The sequence below is a fragment of the Tetrao urogallus genome (assembly GCF_951394365.1).
Source record: "Tetrao urogallus genome assembly, chromosome: 6".
Lineage (NCBI taxonomy): Eukaryota > Metazoa > Chordata > Aves > Galliformes > Phasianidae > Tetrao > Tetrao urogallus.
The window spans coordinates 9,906,923-9,925,186 of NC_136819.1; the positions used below are offsets into that span (position 1 = coordinate 9,906,923).

An 18,264-nucleotide genomic window follows, 5' to 3' on the forward strand; every position below is an offset into this window, starting at 1 on the left:
TTGAATGTCAGTGGTAGCAAATGATTTTCATCCTCAGGACTATATGCAAATTCCCTTGTAAGTTATGAAAAATAATAGAGTATTGTCCTGCTTCTTGTAAAAGCAAATAGGCCAACAAAAGAGCAAAATCCACAGTTTTATATGAAGCCAAGGTCTTCTGAGAACAAAATCTTTATAAGGGGAATACAAATCGCCCAGATATTATCCTGACTCCAAATTAAAGCTTGAGATCCCACTGCTCTTGTAGGTGTGGTGATGAAATGTGGTCTGGGAGGCTCATTGCAGTGTGGTGAGTAATGTACATGCTTGTATTACCCTTGATTACAGCGAAGAGTGATTATGAGTGTCTCTGTCTGAGGGAAGTTTGTTCCTGTTGAGATTTGCACTGAAATCCCAGTAAACAAAGCAAAGAGAAGCTAATGTCTGAATCTCTAGGAAACTTTCCTTTAGATCATAGTTTTGACTATTGCTGTGCAGCAGTGATTGAGCACTGGCTGATCGTCATCTGTTGATATTCAGTGAAATTGTTCTGAATTAGGGCCAGGATGAAGTTATATTTAGCCTCGACTGGACTGTTATGTAGATAAGTACAATAGCAACAGGCCTTGCAAATTATAGGTTGGCTCTTTTTCTTAATCTTTCCTTTTGTGTGTATATCTACCAACAGATTGAGGAAGAAATAGATCAAAGTATTTTTCAAAATTGTGCTCAGCTAAAAAAACAACGAAGCCCAACCACTCTTTTCTGGCAAAGTCTTTCATATGTCACTCAGTGATGGGTATACCAACATATTTCCTTATTTTCCTGGCTTATTTAACAACAGAAAATAGAACAAAGGATACAGCAACAAGTCAGATATAGAAACCTAACTTAATTTTCAGTGCAAATGCTATTTAGAGTTGAAACTTTTTTCAGATGTATGCATTTGGTTTGGGTCAATGCACTAAGTCTTCCCATAATAATGAGTTTTGCATCAGTTTGCATCTGTAGCAATTTCTCTTTGTAGCTCTTGATCTGCGCTGACATAAGAAAATCAAACTCCAGTTCAGAAATATTTGAAGAAATTGAATGAAGGAATACCATCACTGAAATGGATAGAAAATTCCCTCTCACGGTCAAGAGAAGCATTCCATTTTGCTTAATGTGCACAAATCTGTACGCACTGTAACACGTACCAAGGGTCATGTTTGTCTGTCATAGCTGGAATTTATTTTGCATTCCATGAGGTCAGAGCCACTGAGGAAAATTAAGATGATAAGAAAGGCCAGGGTTCTGAAGCCTCACATCATTCCTCCAAAAGAGGCAGAATGCAGCCTCTGAACAGGAGACAAGCTAGTTCCCCTCATGACATGTACAGGGTCAATTCTTAATATGTATTTTATTATTTTACCTGTAGTTGTGCTCCTTTGTTCCTTTTGTTGTATCCTCACTCCGCTGGGGAAAAGAAGACTTCGAGTGGATTTCTTCTGAACACATGAAGTGCTGCATTGCACTTGAGCACTTCTTTCTGGTATTTGAGGAAGGGCCAAGTGATCTTCCTTCCTTCTCCCATACTTTGGACCACCACTAGCAATGTCTCACTTAGCAACTGCATCTGCTCTTTTCTGCTTTTCCAAGTGCTGAATATATCTTTTAATTTTGTTCTTGCGGTTCATAGAGTCATAAAATCATCAAGGTTGGAAAAGACCTCCAAGATCATATAGTCCAACCATCTACTTACCATCAGTATTTCTCCACTAAACCACATCCTTCAGTACAACATCTAAACGTTTATTGAACACCTCCAGAGATGGTGACTCCACCACCTCCCTGGGCAGCCCCATTTCAGTGCCTCACACTCTTTTGGAAAAGAGTAGAAAAGAAATTTTTCCTAGTACCTAGCCTGAACACCTTTCCTGGCACAACTTGAGGTCATTCCCTCTAGTCCTATTGCTAGTTACATGGGAGAAGATGCCAATCTCTACCTCACCACAACTTCCTTTCAGGTAGTTACAGAGAGTTATAAGGTCTTATGTAAAAGTTGTGATTTCTGAGGGATACTGTTGCTGTTCCCCACTACAAAGTCTGTTATGAATGTTGGTTCTTTTCTTTAAAAAAAAAACAAAACAAAACAACAAAAAAAACAAACGCAGGATAACTGTTTAGATCATCTTCAGGGCTTGAAGTGAATATGAATGCATTGGTAGGAGGGAGGACTCTCTGCATTTGATCCCAAAACTGACTGGACAGTTAATGGAAGAAAGTTAATGGAAAGAAATTCCCTTTATTGCATTGGAAAGAAACAGTCAGTTATAGGCATATAGACATATGGAGCTCTGGGCAGATTGCAGTGCACTCTTCCAATAGAGGAAGGAGAAACTTAGAAAAAATTAACCTCAAGATGGAGAAACTGTATTTCTCTGGTCTTACCATTGTAACAGTAATATAGTATCAAACAAAAAGCTGTTATGCTGCTTTATCTTTACAACAGAAACATAAAATGTGCCCTTGTGAGGAAAAATATCCTGTCTCAGTCATGTAAGCTGGAGCTTGCTGATTATGTGCCCTTGTTTCAGCTTTGTGCCTGTGCAGAAATTTGCACAAAGTTGAACCGAGTTGCTGCAGTTGTTATGATGAAAGGATGGCCCCCAGCTATTGCCAATATGAGGTTACTCAGAGGCCTGAGCACTCTTTAGTTAAAGTCAGTTACTACTTTTCCTTTATGTTGCATTTGAAATGCCTTCACAACCCAGGTCACACTAGGTTGTTGAGCCAGACTGCACCCAGGGCTGAAACCGAGGTTCTTCTGTGTTCATAGGGATAATTCAGGAGGTTCTAATGTGCTGGATTAGGTTCTAATAGTTTGTACTTTATTTCGCATGAAGAGCAGTAACTCCAGAAGCAGCACAGACGTTTTTAGACCTTTTAAAACAATTTGGTGTTATCCTGTTGTGGCACATAGTACTTTCTCACTGGGTCCAGATGTCTCAGGCCTCAGACTTGCTGCGTTGTGATATTAATAGTTGAAATGATGGCAGAAATGAGGAATGTCTGTTTCATAACAGACATATGGATAATGGCTTTCAGTTTTATAACCTGTTTTTCAAGGATGCTTTCTCGCAGTGTTAGACTTGTTTATGAGAACAGAAAACTGAGAAAAGCAAATCTGTACAGAAAGGTCTCCCAGGACACCAATGGGCTTCCAAACTCAGATCTCTATCCCTTGGAATGATGAAATACCTTAACAAAGAGGTAACACAGCCAGCAAAGGGAAGTTTGGCACGTGCTAACTGACATATTGCATGATACAGCAGTAGAAATTGGGGATCAGAACTAAACCAGTAGGTCTGGAAGGACAGTATGTCATTGTGGAGAAGCAAATAAGACATTTTTGTTTTTATTCTGAAAGCAATTTGTCCGAGTGGGCAAGATAGAAAAGTTGTTAAAGACCAGATACAGTCCTCATCTCCCTTCTTTTTCTCTGTCTCTACCACATATTTATTCATAGGTCTATTTGGTGATGTTTTGTGTGATCTAAAATTTAATTAATAAGCAAAGCAGGGAGAGCAGGCTTATCTGTATTCTGGATATGTGTGCAGCCAGGCCTCACAGCTTTCTGTCTTATAATTCTGTTCTTTTGCCTTTGGGTACAGAGTACTTCAGTGAAGTATAGAATGACCTTGTGTGGTTTACTGGCTTGTGAGAGCAAAAAAGAACAAGACCTATCTTACAACAGCTTTTCTAAACCAGAATTCTAGATTTAGAAGTTGCCAAACCCAGAACCGCCTCAGTTATGTCAAAAATTAAACACCACAATTCATAAAAGCAATTTTTATTTCTTCCCAAGGTGTGTGCATGTAAGCATGGAAGACTTGCAAAGCTCTGACAGAATGAGTTCCAAAACATTTCATGTTTTGAGATTCCCAGCCAGATAAAAAAGCACGTTGAAAAATTACCTGTGCTTTGAAAAAGCAGAGCTGAGAGCTTCCACATGCTCTGGTTGTTGGAATGGTCATGTTCAGACATGCTGTTAAAGAACAAGTTTCAAGGACTGGTGGTTCTTAAATAGATGCACAGGAGCTTGTGTGTTCTGCCTGATTTAGGAAAATGCTATCATTTGCTGTCCTGACACTCTTTAACAAGAAAGCTGAGATCACAAGAAAGCAGGTGTGACTGAATTGCTCTGAACAGCCTCCAGAACATCACGAAAAATCAGGAAAAGTGAAGACATAACAGTGGAAATATCTGTTGCAAGTATTATTCAGAACACGATAAAGGAGAAGAGTAACAGTGAGGGAGGCTTTCATTCTCAACTTTGATCCACTTTCATTACTTTCAGGAGAAAATGAGGGCCAGTGTTAGGAAATCTTCACTGTACCTCATTAGGAAAGAAAGAATGGATGCCCCTGACATTTCAGTTCTTGCTTCTGAGGTTGTTTTTTTTTTTCCACCTGCAGCCACCTTCTGATCATTGGGATGGAAGGTGCAGTGCACGTGTGTGAATCTTCTGCGCCTGATTGCCTGTGTTTGGGGCAGTATCTGAACAAAGGGGGTGAAAAAAACTTAAACATGGCAGAGTCTAAAAACCACCCTGTGTCTGTGCTTTAGCAGTGCAGGAGACTGCCATAAATTTAGATCAGTGGGGAATCTAGCCCTCTTACTCCAGATATTTTCACATTTTCCTGTTATCTTCTTCACCCTTAGAAATTTCTTGGCTAAGGCACGTACCTACTGCTGCCTGTTGATTGATCACATTTTGTCTTACAGTCATTTGTCACAGTCAGATTTTCTTGCTGTCTTTGCTTTACAAATCCAATGTAATTTGAGTATTTAGGACCTGACTCATCAACTTTGATTTATTTGAAGATTTTGTTACACTTCTTTTTTTTTTTTTTTTTTTTTTTTTGTACAGTTATAGAGCATATTTGCCACTTCACGTAATCTACTTTGGCAGAACGACTCCTGAAATTCACTGGTGTAAATCAGACGCTGCTTGTAAGCCATAAAAAAATAGTTCAGCTACAGCCAGCTGAGTTTCTGCGCACTTCTCTCTAGTAACCAGCCATAAGGATTCAGAGCTTTGAAGGGGTTGGTTTGTAGGACAGTGCTGTCTCGCTAGCATGGCCCACCATCACTCCTGTGAACTGAGTATTTGAGAACACAGGAACTATCTATTTAAAAATAGCACGTAACACTTAATATTTTTGTTTGTTTGTTTGATTCACGGAGTCCTAGCAGCCATCATTCAGTAAACTTTCTCTATTTTTCATTCTTTCTTTAAGCACTTCAGGATCTTCATACACTTTGGCAGATCTTATTGCTTTGTTCTGTCGAAGTGCTGTGACTCCTTTAACAAGAGCACACATTCATGAGACTGACCCTCTTGCAAACAATCTTATTATGCAAATTCACTGTTAAGTTTGGAAAGTAATTTCTGTTTTGTTTTTTCCAAACTCCCTAAGTCAGCAGTAAAGGAGGAAATGAACTGTTATGCAGGGTTTTGGGGATTTTGAGCTGCACTCCTGGTGAGAGCTCAAAAATAATAGGGGATCTGGTAGAAGAGTGGCTATTAAGTTGCCACTTACATCACTTTCCTTTCCAAGCCAGAGGCAAGAAAAGACAAGTTCTACTTCTTACTTCATTACCATGTTGAATCAGTTCAAAAACCACCTAACTGCCATGGCCTGGCATGGAGTGTGAAAAGTTCATCTCCCTTACTTATCATAAGCTTTATTTAGATTTAAGAAAATTAAGTATCTCCTGTAGTTGCCTATTTGACAAATATAGAGAATTACGATAGTGTATGCTATGCCAACGTACAGAACATGCTGTAACAGACAGGCTTACTGCCTAACATTTGTGGGATCTATTTAGACTCAGTAGTCCAGGAGGTCCCTTTTGGCTGGTCTTAATGTTCCCATGGCCCTCGGTTACAAGGAGTATCAGCATTACTCATCCTGGCATCCCTTCCTGCTCCTGGTAGAATTAATCTAAAGAAAGATTTGATTTGTCTTTAGTGCAGCATATAGAGAAATTGCCCAAACCTAGACAGTCATTTATCTTTGGAAAGAGAATGTCAGAATACAAGGTATCATCATTACACGTGTTCCTCTTGGTTGTCTTGGCTGATCAGCAAAGCTGTTTCATGCCACACGTTTGTGATGTGTTGCCCCCTGTGCTAAGCACCCAGTTAGACCAGTCTAACTTCCCAGTTATTCTCAGTCCTTGTATGCAGAGAAAGAAATATTTTTTTTTGCCAAGTATCCCTCAACGTTTCTTCAAAATCATGATGTTTTTTTAGCCTTTGAGTTATTCTACTGCTTTACACCTACAGAGACATGCCTGGCATCTTTTTATACTGCAGTAGTTCTTCCATATCTTATTTGTGTAAAAGTATGGATTATTGTCATGAGCTTTCACAAATATGTCTCTAAAAGCGGAGGGCTTTTCTGTTTGTTTGCTGCATGATGTCCTGGCAACAGTGCCCTTGGAGCAGCGTGAGACTGTACAGAGAGCAGTCAGAATTCAGCTGACTAAAAATTGCTTTTTTTTTTTTTGGTGTCTGTGTGACGGTCATGTTATAGTGAATAAAAATAGTTTTATTCACATTTTTCTTGAGAAGTACTCTCTGAAACACAATTACTGGGTAAATTACGTGTTTTTTGTTGTTGTTTTTGAGTTTTGCTGTTCACACAAGGAGGAAACGTCTGTTGCTTTAGTTTCAGATTTCTTTAAATGCTTGTTATGGAAATGAGAAGTTTCTTTTCTTATATGGCAACCAAATCTGCTAAATACACAAACTAACACGTGTACAGTTACAGCTAATTCAGATTTTATTTACATTGCTCTGATATGCATTAGGCTATCTTGTTAAAAGGATGCCAAGCTCTGAAAAAAATCAGGGATAAGCAGAAAAGCTAAATAATATACTAATAAAGCAACATCTTCCCAGCAAAAGGAGCACAAAGTCCTGAGGAATATAAACAGTGCTGGGTGACTTTCAGCTTGCCAAACTTCCATGTTTCTATGAAATGATGGGATTTCATCAACAGGAGCCTGGAAAGACCCACCATCTTTCTGTCAACACATTCCTTGTTCATCCTTCAATAAATGGGCTCCCACAGGATTGACCTTTTTGGAACAGGGAATTACCTGGAATAGAGAGAGTGAAAAACTGTTAGTATTTTGTAAGTTTAAACACAGTCAGTGGGATTTGCAGAACTAAAGGAGTGCTGAGCAGCTTCTCCTGATTTGTCTGCCTTCAGAAAAGAATGATCAGTGCAGTCATTCCTGACATTTCAAGAGAGCTACAATGGTGTGAATTACTTCCTCGAGGAAGTCACTTGACCACCCTCCAGTCACTTTTAATCCTACATCAGAAATGCAACTCAAGATTTTTATTAGTGTTTACAAAATCTTGTGGATAATGGAAACAAATTGCTTAACAAATGCAACTTCTTTTCACTCACCTTGCTCTTGCATCCAGAAGTATAAAGGCAGCTTTATAGCCACAGCTCTTGCAGCCTCCTCTTTTTAAAAGCTAGCTAATGAAGTTATGGGATTTGTAAAGCCTACGCTGCTTGCCACTCATTTCTTCCCTTTTCTAGAGTTAATGTTTGGCAATGGAAGGGGGCAGGAGCTGTACACCAATTTAACTGGATCAAAAGGTCAGGCTCGCTGCTTTTGGTACTGCTTTTGTGCTGCCTGTGTTCAGAATATTCTCCAAGAATTAAATTCTCTCTTTTTTCCTCACAGCCAATGGTTAACACCCACAAGGTGCAGGCAGGAAAAGAGTCCTGTTTAAAACTGGCAACTTCCCAACTTTGGAGTGAGATATGGTGTGAAGGCTCAGATATTTATGGTCCCAAGAATCAGCCCTTCTCCACCACCTGTATTTTGAGTTCCAGTCAGCCTTGCTTAGGGACCTCACAAAGAGAGTATAATTTCAGCATTTTCATTTTCTGTTTTGTGATGGTTAGGGTGCAAATTACCTCAAAGTAGCACAGCAAGTGATTCTCTTGATGTGAATAAGATAGAGTTCCACTGTAGTCCATCCTACTAGGGAAAGTAGACGGCACATGATACTAGCCCTTATTAGAGAAAATAATCTTCCAGACACACACTGGAAGATATATCTCTATTTGAGAACCACAGTTCCTGTAGAGCAACTTTTTTTCTGTGTTTGAGTGAGGAAAAAAGAAACTGAAGAGATTGAGTTGGAACTTTAAGTTCATATATATTTAGAGCTCCAAGTGCTATGCTACGGAACTCTTATCAACTCTTTGAAAGGGTAGATAACAGCAGGACAAGGGGAAATGGTTTTAAGTTGAGGGAGGGAAGATTTAGTTTGGATGTCAGGGGGAAGTTTTTTACAGAGAGAGTGGTGAGGTGCTGGAACAGCTGCCCACAGAGGTTGTGGATGCCCCGTCCCTGGAGGTGTTCGAGGCCAGGTTGGATGGGGCCCTGGGCAGCCTGGTCTGGTATTAAATGGGGAGGTTGGTGGCCCTGCATGTGGTGGGGGGGTTGGAGATTCATGGTCCTTGAGGTCCCTTCCAACCCTGGCCGTTCTGTGATCGTGTGATTCTGTGGAACAATTCACAGCAGTAAAGCATGCTCGGAAGGGATGGAAATCTCTCAGATTCCATCTGCTCCCTTTGCTGTGCAGCAGTGAGTCCCACTGTGAAGGTAGCTCAGGGCTTGTGCATGACCAGTTTACGTGTCACAGTGGGCTGTGTTGACCGGTGTTTGCTGTTGAGATGGCAATTCACTGCGCCTACTGACCGACCAGCAGTTGGAGAGCTGCTCATCTCAGGGTGCATGCTGGAGGATTACATGCATCGCTTGGGGAATTGGAGCAATGCATTCCTGTGCGTTCTGTGAAATGTGGTTAGACTCAAGTAGCACTGCTTGGAGGAAGATTCTGCTCAAGCAAACTTGTTAAGAAATCTGCATTTATTTGTTTTGCTGTTTATCCACAATATTTTGACAGTGTATGTAATGACATGTTTGTAAGATGCCATACAACATCATTCTGTATGCAGGAAACTTCAATAAAAGCATTTTGCTTAACAAACTGTCTACAAATGATTAAAAGTTATTTGTTTCTGTCCAATAATACCCATTTAAAAGACTGTGGAATTATTTTGCCCTTGAGAGAATACTGTTCTAAGAGAAGTAGGTTACTTGAAGGAAGGAACATTTTATGATCTGTTGTTTGGCTTTTGGAATTATTTTCTTGATTCTGTTATTTGCCACTGTCCTTCAGTGAAAGTGTGCCTCAGGCCAAAGAGACAAGGTTTTGCTTTTCTTTCTTGTTGGATTATTCCTATTTCTTCTACCTGAATGACTGAAGTTTACAGAATAACACGATGTGAAACAATCTGTTAACTATCCTACCCAAAGTACTTGACAACACACATATCTTAAAAGGGCTTTTTGCTCTGCGGTCCCAAACTTGTGCAGAGGAAGTGAGTGGGAGTTTAACTGCCTTCAGGGGTTCAAGATCAAGCATGAAGTGCCGCCGCTTCATTAGAAGCCTAGAATTTAGAAGAGTGACTTGTATTTTATAAGTAGAAACGTTGTGCAACTGCAACTTTTGCAGGTCATGCAAACCTTACTTTTCCCCCTTGCACATCTCCTGGTGAATCAACAAACCTCTTCCCAGAAGTGAAAACAACTGGGAAGATGAGAGAGAGATGGTTTTCCTATTTCTATCAGAAACATAAATATTCTGAATGAAAACAGCAGTGGTATATGATTAAAAGCTGTTGGATGAGCAACATCAAACAGAGACCAGGAGTCTGGTCCACACATGAATGGCGGGATGCTTTCAGGGACATTGTGTTCACTGCTTGCTATTTTGGGGGGTCCAGATATTCCGCATAAGGCATTTGTAAACATTATTCCTGATTTTTCTTCATTGCCTTTTAAGTACAGTTGCACAGCGGAGAAACGAAGCCATAACAATCAAAACAACAAATTGTTAACACCTCATCACAAAGACAACTTAGAATTTATGAACAATTAGATAAACATAAGATGTTGATGGTCTGTCCATCACGCAAAGAAATTTGCTTGGTGAGTCACATATAAGACAGGAGCCTAGAATGGGAAGCATGGATCCAATAAATAGAAGCTATGCTCCATACCCCTTATGGTAAAATAGAGCTGAAGTAAGGTACCTCCTTCACAAGGCTGTTTTCGTACACAGGGATAAGTGTGTTGCATTTATGTGGAGTTATCCTGGAATGGCTAATAAACTGCATCTTAGAATAGCTTTTGTAGATTTCCTCGGAGAATTTGTATGTTCTTAGGTACAGGATTTTTTTCTGCCAGATTTTATGCTCTTTGCAGCAGAGCTGTTGCAGAAATGATTTCTGTGGTACCCACAGATTGAGCTCCTGGTCTGATTGGCATCTATCAACCGCAGCGTAAGTAAAAAATGATATTAATAATGATAGGAAAATGTCTGTCTGCATCATAAAGGTGACTGGAGATGGTCACAGCTTCCCAGATAAGGAAAAGTGACAGAAATACATATAGTATGTTTCTTATAGTGACCAAGAGTCAATGAGAAAATTGTCTGTATTTCTTTGCTTCTGCTATCTTCTTACTAATTTGCCCCCTATTGGCTTCTATTTTATTCCTGTTGTCAAAACACATTATCATTTGAGTTTTTTAAATCTCGAGGAGCCTAATTAATTTGGATGTCAATTTTCCCATGCCGCAAAGGGAAGAAGTGTTAATATGTGCTGAAGAATTCTGCATAGCCTCTTTGCAGGGTCTGTCCAGTCCCTTAGCAGAATCTAACAGTAGATTTAGTTAATGTGACTTCAAAGGATGCAATGGAAGCCGTGCTCTTTATGTGTGAAATACATTTCCACTTCAAAATCTTTGTATTGTTGAGGCAAATGTCAATGCAGCTCTAGGGCAGGCGTATGTGACATACAGATATAAGGAGAATGTGAACTTGAGTCTAAGCTAGAGGAGTGCTAAGAGTAATATACGTTTGATAATCATGGTGTTAAACTGAAGAGATCAAAACAAGACAGCAGGGAAAAATGAAGAGTCGTGGCAGCCGTCCAGGTCTGACGAGGCTGATTTAAGTTGCAGTAGGCCAAGGTAATTCTAGGTAATTCTCTGCAAACTCTGCTGTGACAACCAGCCAAAACTGCATCCATTGTCACCTGCTTTTGATTGTTTGAGATATCTTAAGACACCTGTCTGAAGCTGCATAGAATGACAGGAAATTGAACTTCTGGGACCCAAAATGAAAAGAACGTGTTCTGATATGCATCCTTTCTGACCTAACATGAAGAGAAGTTTTCACTGAGCTTTAAGTAATTGTTAGTGAAGCATTTGTCATCGTCTTTGGCGTGAGATCTGTCTTTTCCGTAAGAATGTATGTTTATTTTTTTAAAATGAATAAGGAGGAGAAGGCACCAAAAAGTGTAACTTCTGTGCAAAAAAGGCTTGATTTCCCAGGACTCTGAAAAAGAGAAAAGTGCCTTTTGTGACAATTTCATAGATGTCTTTTTCTGATTAGAACTTCCCTTTTTCTCTGATACTTCTGAACTTTGGTTGCAAAGTATTACTATCTATAAAAAACTGGGATGAAATTTCATGATTTGGTTTGGGGCTATGTTGCTCAAGGAGAAGAAAATATCTTAAAGTATGTTTCTCAGGAATTCCGTCGGTGCTCCAGACCATTAGATTCATGCATAGTGGTTGGCACCCATGTCTGTGGGTTCTACTGGCTACTGGAAGAAAAGCACCTAGCAGCAGGGATCTTCTGTGTCTCCTTTGCTGCAGCTGATATTTGCTCCTGCGACTTCTTTTGGTCAAAAAATAAAATAAAATAAAATAAAATAAAATAAAATCTTCCGCTTGGATTTTATGTGTACAAGATATTTTATAAAAAGCAAATACACAAAAAACCCCCAAACAAGAAAAACTTAACTTGATGTTCATAGTCTTTGTAGAATGCAAATTTGGCTGTGTATGCAAGTCAGTGCACAGGGGTCCTTCCTTTTTTTCTTTGCTTCTTGAAACAGAGAGGTTCCTAGGGCAAAATGTCAAAGGAGCCATGATTATTTCTGCTGTGGTTGTAAGCAGGCATTGTGGCAGAGCAGTAAAAATCCCCCTTTTTTGACATGGTTTTGGCTTTTTATTGCTTTTTGTTGCTGGCTCATCACTGGTGATTAATGGGTTGTTTAATTTCCTTTTGTCTTTTTTGTTTTTAAAGTCTTTGTAGCAATGTACACCATCCAAGTAACAATGGCTAATTTTGCAAATCGTTGCAAATACTTTTTCTGAGGGTTTTTTCCAAGGTAACACTGAGACCTTTCTGTACAGTTAATATTCTTCAGCGTGGAATGTGGGAAGATTAGTTTGTGTTTTTCAGTCTGTAATACTCTTTCGATAGAGTTACTTCTGTTCTCTTTGATAAGGAGGACTTAATCCATTTGCAACAACATCAGACCAAAGACAAAACATATCTTCTTTTTTTCCAGTCTTATTTAATTTACTGTATACATTGGGGATTTGAAATGCTGTGGCAAAAATGCTGTTGCTGACCACAAGGATCCTTTGCTTCAGATATTATGAATTAAGAACTGACAGCTTTTGAAACTGGTTTACCCAAGCAGCCAGTGAGTAAACTCGTCTGCTTGTTGGTCAGCCTTAACAATTATTGCAGTGGGAATCTTCTCCCTGATGATCTCCTTTTCTTGCAGAGGGAATCCTTTATCTGGGAGGCCAGGAATCTGTCCTGTTGGAGTTGGTAGATGCTTTCAAGGCAATGGTTTGCTATGAGAATATTTTTGTTGTATTTAAACTCAGGAAACTTGAAGAAGTTGGGGTCAAATAGAGGTGAGAAAACTGGCTTTGAACGTGCTGAATGCTCAGCTTGTCACTGACTTCAGCTAAGTGCTGTTTCTCTCTTTCCAGACTCTGTGGCTGATCGGTATCTCGTGCCTTTGGGGTAGTTTTGTGGTTTGTGAACAGCCTCTGCTTTGCCTGCAGCCAGAAGAAGCTTGGCACATAGCTGTAGTTTCCCTAAGGACTTGATGTTTTATTTCTTTCTGCTTCTAGGTGTCAGTCAGTTTCTCCACCGCCTCTTTTGTCCCCGCCAAGAAGCCCAGCCTACCCGCTCAGTGACAGCGAGGACTCTTGCCAGGCCACGCGTCTCACCAAGGCCTCGGGCTCCCGGCTGCGCCTCAAGGACTGGAGCAGCCGCGCATCCGTGCTGCACAGCACCTCCACCAGCCCATCAGACACTGACTCTCCCAGCCGCCCTCTCAAAGCCATCAGCGTGGGAGCTTTGGATAAAAGGCTGTCTGTGTTCAAGGCGGAGGACCAAAAGGAGAGCCCGAAGGAGGCTCAGGATGGGGATGCAATAGGGAGCCACCCTCTGGCCCGGAGCACTCTGTCCCTAGGCACTGCTGTGAACCTGAGGAGCCTATCCCTCAGTCGGACGAGCGTCCGCTCCCAGGTGCTGGACATCAGGCAGAAGATCACAGAATGGGAGTGCCGTCGGGAGCCGTCTCCCAGGATGAACGTGTGTGTGGACAAGAGGGACGCTGCGGAGAGGTCAGGCAGTGAGAGCTGCCCTAGCGTGCTGACCTCTCCTTGCAGCGACAAGACGTTTGATTTTAAAGGGTTCAGAAGAATGAGCCGAACGTTTTCTGAGTGCTCTTACCCAGAAACAGAGGAGGAGGAACTGCTGGACAGGGATTCCTGCCATCGGGTGGAAAAGAGACCAGGCAGGAGTGATCTTCCTTCTGCCGCTTTTCTCAAGGGCCACGTGAGGAAAGAGTCCTCTGCTGTGCTCAACAGAATACAGAAGATCGAGCAAGCGCTAAAAGAGCAGCCTGGCAGGGGCCTCCCCCAGTTACCAAGCAGTTGTTACAGTGTTGATAAAGGGAGGAAAAAGTCTCTGAGTGCAGTGGAGGGACTGAGTGAAAACCTAAGTAACAGCAAAGGAGGGAGTGTTATTTTGGGGAGTGAACCAGAAACACCTACTGAGGCTGAGATAAGCAGTAAGACAAAGCAGGGAGTTATAGCAAACTCCGCCGACCCTAAACTGCTCCTTGAAAGCTCAGCAAACGCCGTGGTGAATCCTGTCCCCAAGCCCAAACGCACCTTTGAGTACGAAGCAGACAAAACCCACAAGAGCAAACCAAGCAATGGCCTACCTCCATCTCCTACGCCTGCTGCTCCTCCTCCCCTCCCGTCCACCCCTGCACCCCCTGTGACCAGACGGCAGAAGAAAGAGTCACGCTTTCACAGAAAATCCCAGAATAGGTAAAACTCGAGGAAATGTCTCCTGCTTGATCTTCGAATTAGTAGCTGTGGTTTATTTATTTGTTTATTTACTTTTAGTAACGATAGGTCAGATTCTCCCCCCGATAGAGTGCTTTTGACCTGAGAAATGCTAGGAATTGTGTGTTTTGTTTTTTTTTCTTTCTGCTGGACTGCATGGATGGGATGCATGGGTGAAATACTCCTGCATAGCCACAGTTTTGGAGTTCTCCAACCTGCGTTCCTCAAATCCCTGGAAAAGACTTTAGGTCATTTTGGCACAAATGCCCTTACACGAGATTTTTAATGGAGCATAATTTCATTACCCCCTTGTAGCAGGACCGTAACTCATCTGTTATAGTTCTGTCTGTCTGTTTACTGCAAAACATGGCTGCAGCAGATTTGTGTTTCCAAAGCTTGCTACCACAACAGTTGTGTCAGTTTTATACGATAGTGGTGAGGTTGTTTAATTCAGTGTTTAGAAATATTCTCCTAAGTTACTATCAGCAGCTGCAGAGAATTAATGTTGAGAAAACTATATTTTAGCACAGCTAAAATATTCTTGAGTTAATAATGAGCAGAGTATGTGGCAATGTTTCCACAGTAGCCTGTGGAGTTTGACTTGTTTTAATTACATGATTCCCATTGGCTTTTTGGAAATGGTGAAACTCATTCTGCTCTCTGTTTAGAAAACTATAGGAATCATTGGTAAACATTTAAACTACTGCATTTTGAACGTGTTCAGCTGTCTGTGAATGTGTACAATGTACAGCTGAAATCTAGTGATGAACTTTGTAAGTAGCTACTAGACAACATTTCAGAGGAGCACTAAGAATTCTGTATTTGGAGCTTGATGGTGTCTTAATTAATTACAAGTTGATGTCAGCACAACCTGACCTGAAGTGTTCCAGGGCAGAAAAAGAAGATCAGATTATCTTCTTTAAAGAAACACCTGTTTCTGAAGTGGAACAGACAATTCTGCTGGTGGTTTTGTTTTTTTTTTTTGTGTGTGTGTGTGTGTGTCTCCGAGAAAGAGAAGGGGTAAAATGTGGGAAGCCAAGCTTTGATTAGCAGTGCTTATCTTGGAGTCCTGGCAATCTCAGATAGAGCAAACTGAGGTTTTAATGAGAATCTATGAAATAAAGCTTACCTCATTTTGCGGCATAGCGTATATAAAGTACAGAAGACAAACAATGCTTTTTCAGTGTTCAGATATAAATAATAGTCTTTATTGGAAAGCTATGGGACAAGTCATAAAACAGCATGTATAAAGTCTGCGTGGTGAGTGGAGGAAGGAATGGATCACGAGAGGCTATTCTTGCCACAGGATCACCTTGTGACTAAGTAGACAAAGTCAATCTTTGATTACTTGCTCACACTGAATTTGGGGCCATACAGGTCATCTAAGAACCACAGTATTTTGTTGCAGTTCATTTTTGAGCTGAAATTTTGAAAGCTTTATTCAGGGAGAAGTGCAGTTTGTGCTTGTGCCTGCTGCTCTGCAGGCTGAGATTCCTGTAATTTTATTAGAAAATGGGGCAACATGGTTCAGCAATGGACTCTTGGTCCTGAATGGTGCTGATAGGCAGGAACTCAAAGCAGAAGCAAAGTTTATCAATTTAAGGTGTAATTAGAGAAGTGTAGGCTTTAGACTTCGTGGTGCTATCACGTGTATCTGTTGATTCTTGTAAATCAGTTTGACATTTTACAGAGTAGGTATTCATTTCCTTGGAACATATGCGTGGTTTTCTCAAGCTGGAATGTCATGAGAGGGGACTATGGATATATATTCTTTCAATAATTTGGTTGAGAGCAGCTTTTCTGGTTGTTGATTGAACTTCAAAATGAAATGGGGGAAGTCTGTCTTATTAGCCTGATAGCAAAGAACCACTTCGTATTCTGAGGACCTGGTGCCCAGGTAGCTTCCACATTTAATATCCACGTGAGATGAATGTTCTCTGGAGGCTGGAGGTCTGATACTGACGAGTGGGAGAGGAGTGGTGGGATGATTTAATGTTAATCTGTGTTGGGTAACAGTAAAGTATGGGAATCAGCACAGCCTACGCAAGCCTTACAGCAACACTCTTCAGTGAGCCCATTTTTCAGTCCATTTCATCTTTAGCACTAAATCAATCAATCAGATGAACACTAGCTCTGGTAGAGCTGGCAGTGCAGACCATGCACCTCCCAACTTCAGTGTGGATATTGTCTTAGAGAACATGAGTTGTGCAAACCAGGGAATAGGGAGGTCTTAACACCAGCTTCCTGCAGTGTGCATTATTATCCTAAGTCCAGTTACAGGTATGGGGCCAGACTTCTCACTCATGGTGTGGGGAGTAAACCCGAGCAAGAGGGGCCAGGACTCTCTTCCTCCAGGAACCCATCTGGGCCAGCTGCTCCTTGCTTTTTTTTTTTTTTTCTTTTTTTTCTTTTTTTTACCAGAAAGCCCAAATCTTCAGAACCCAAGCATCAGCAAGGATTACTCATCAACCCCAGATAGCATTTATTTCCTCCATACTTTGTGCTTTGCTGCCAGTGCTTCACGTGGGCTGTGCAAGAGAATTAGGTGACTTTTTTTAACATTTGACTGTGACTTTGGCATTTTCACACTGTCCTTTACATGGAGAGATATCTGAAGTTACAAGACCTGCAAGTGTTTTCAAACTAAGGTTTACATCTCCTAGGGCAACCAGTAGAGAATAGCTTTCCAGAGAAATGTCTTTTTCTTGAGGAGAAAGAGCTGCATTTTTCTTGGACTTCTGGCAATGGCAAAAAAACGTATAATCCGAGAGCTGTGTAGCTGACTTACTCTGTAACCTTTGAAAATGGTCACATACTTTCTCCTTCTCTGTATAATGGGGATAACAATACTTCCAATCTCATAAAAGTGTCATAGTTTGTTATACTGAAGACTGCTGTCAGTACAGGACTTGAGGGTCCTCTGCAAGTCCTCTTGAAGCATGACGTGCAATTTATTTTTTAGTCAGTTTATATGCATTTCTTAACCTCTCAGATAACAGTTTGAGTCATTTTGCATTCTAGTTACTAATTACTTCTTGTTTTGAACTTTAGAAAATCGTTTGAGTTTGAGGATGCGTCAAGTCTACAGTCATTGTACCCTTCCTCCCCCACTGAAAATGGGACCGAGAGCCAGCATAAGTTTGGATCTAAGAGCACTTTAGAAGAAAATGCCTATGAAGACATTGTAGGTAAGAAGCTGTTGCAGTACATGGATTCACACGCGTTGTTGAGTTCAGAGCATGCATTGTTGAACATGTGCCTTGTGCAAGAACATTCAGTGCAGTGAGTAAAGAGAGATTAAATGAAGGGTAAATAACTCCAATGTATCAGAGCAAGCATAATTCTCTCTCAGCATGCAGGAGGTCTTGGTCCTCTCAAACTTCGTTGAGCGGTACTGGAAGTAGGCTTGTTAGCTTGGTTCCATGCTTTTCAAGATACAAGCATTCACGTTCTCTTTACTACAGCCTTGTCATGAAGCATTGAGAGATATAAAAATGTAAATACATACAGTTTACAGAGCTACCTAATAGCAAGATTAACCTCGGAGGCCTTGTGTAGTCAGCCTAAGCCTTTCAGGACTTATGGGAGGACTACCCCAAAATGGTTGTATACAGCACAATTCCTGGTCTCCCTTCAGTCCCAGTTGCTGGTTAAAGAAAAATTAATTTCCTTCAGCTACAGAGCCATCAGGAATGCACAATGAAAACACTGTTTTGATTAAGCTTCACCAGAAAAACATGTTTCTTTTGGTCTTAGAAGGAAATGTATGGTCTTTGCATACATTCTTTTAACATCAAAAAAGTTGTTATAATTACTGAAAATTGGGCAGCCCTTCAGAGCACAGATTTTCCACACAAATGATGAATATCTGCACTATTTTTAACTCTTTCAGTGTTATGCTACTGCAATGGATACAAAGGATACTTAATTTTCCTTTGAACAGTGGATCTTATTTACTGAAAA

At 40.8% G+C, this 18,264-nt stretch overlaps 1 protein-coding gene across 3 annotated transcripts in view; it reads left to right on the plus strand.

Moving 5' to 3' along the window:
- DENND2B (DENN domain containing 2B) overlaps nucleotides 1-18,264 on the plus strand; it is a gene marked incomplete at both ends in the record, with an annotated part of 85,994 nt that overhangs the window by 12,185 nt on the left and 55,545 nt on the right. For 2 of the 3 annotated variants that reach the window (XM_079537115.1, XM_079537116.1), the window contains one exon: nucleotides 17,360-17,489. Coding sequence is in view for 1 of the 3 variants with exons in the window: in XM_079537114.1 (XP_079393240.1) it covers nucleotides 13,072-14,283; nucleotides 17,353-17,489 (1,349 nt within the window). Of the gene's footprint in view, nucleotides 1-13,071; nucleotides 14,284-17,352; nucleotides 17,490-18,264 lie in introns of those variants that run through there. The other variant, XM_079537114.1, reaches the window with a different exon arrangement.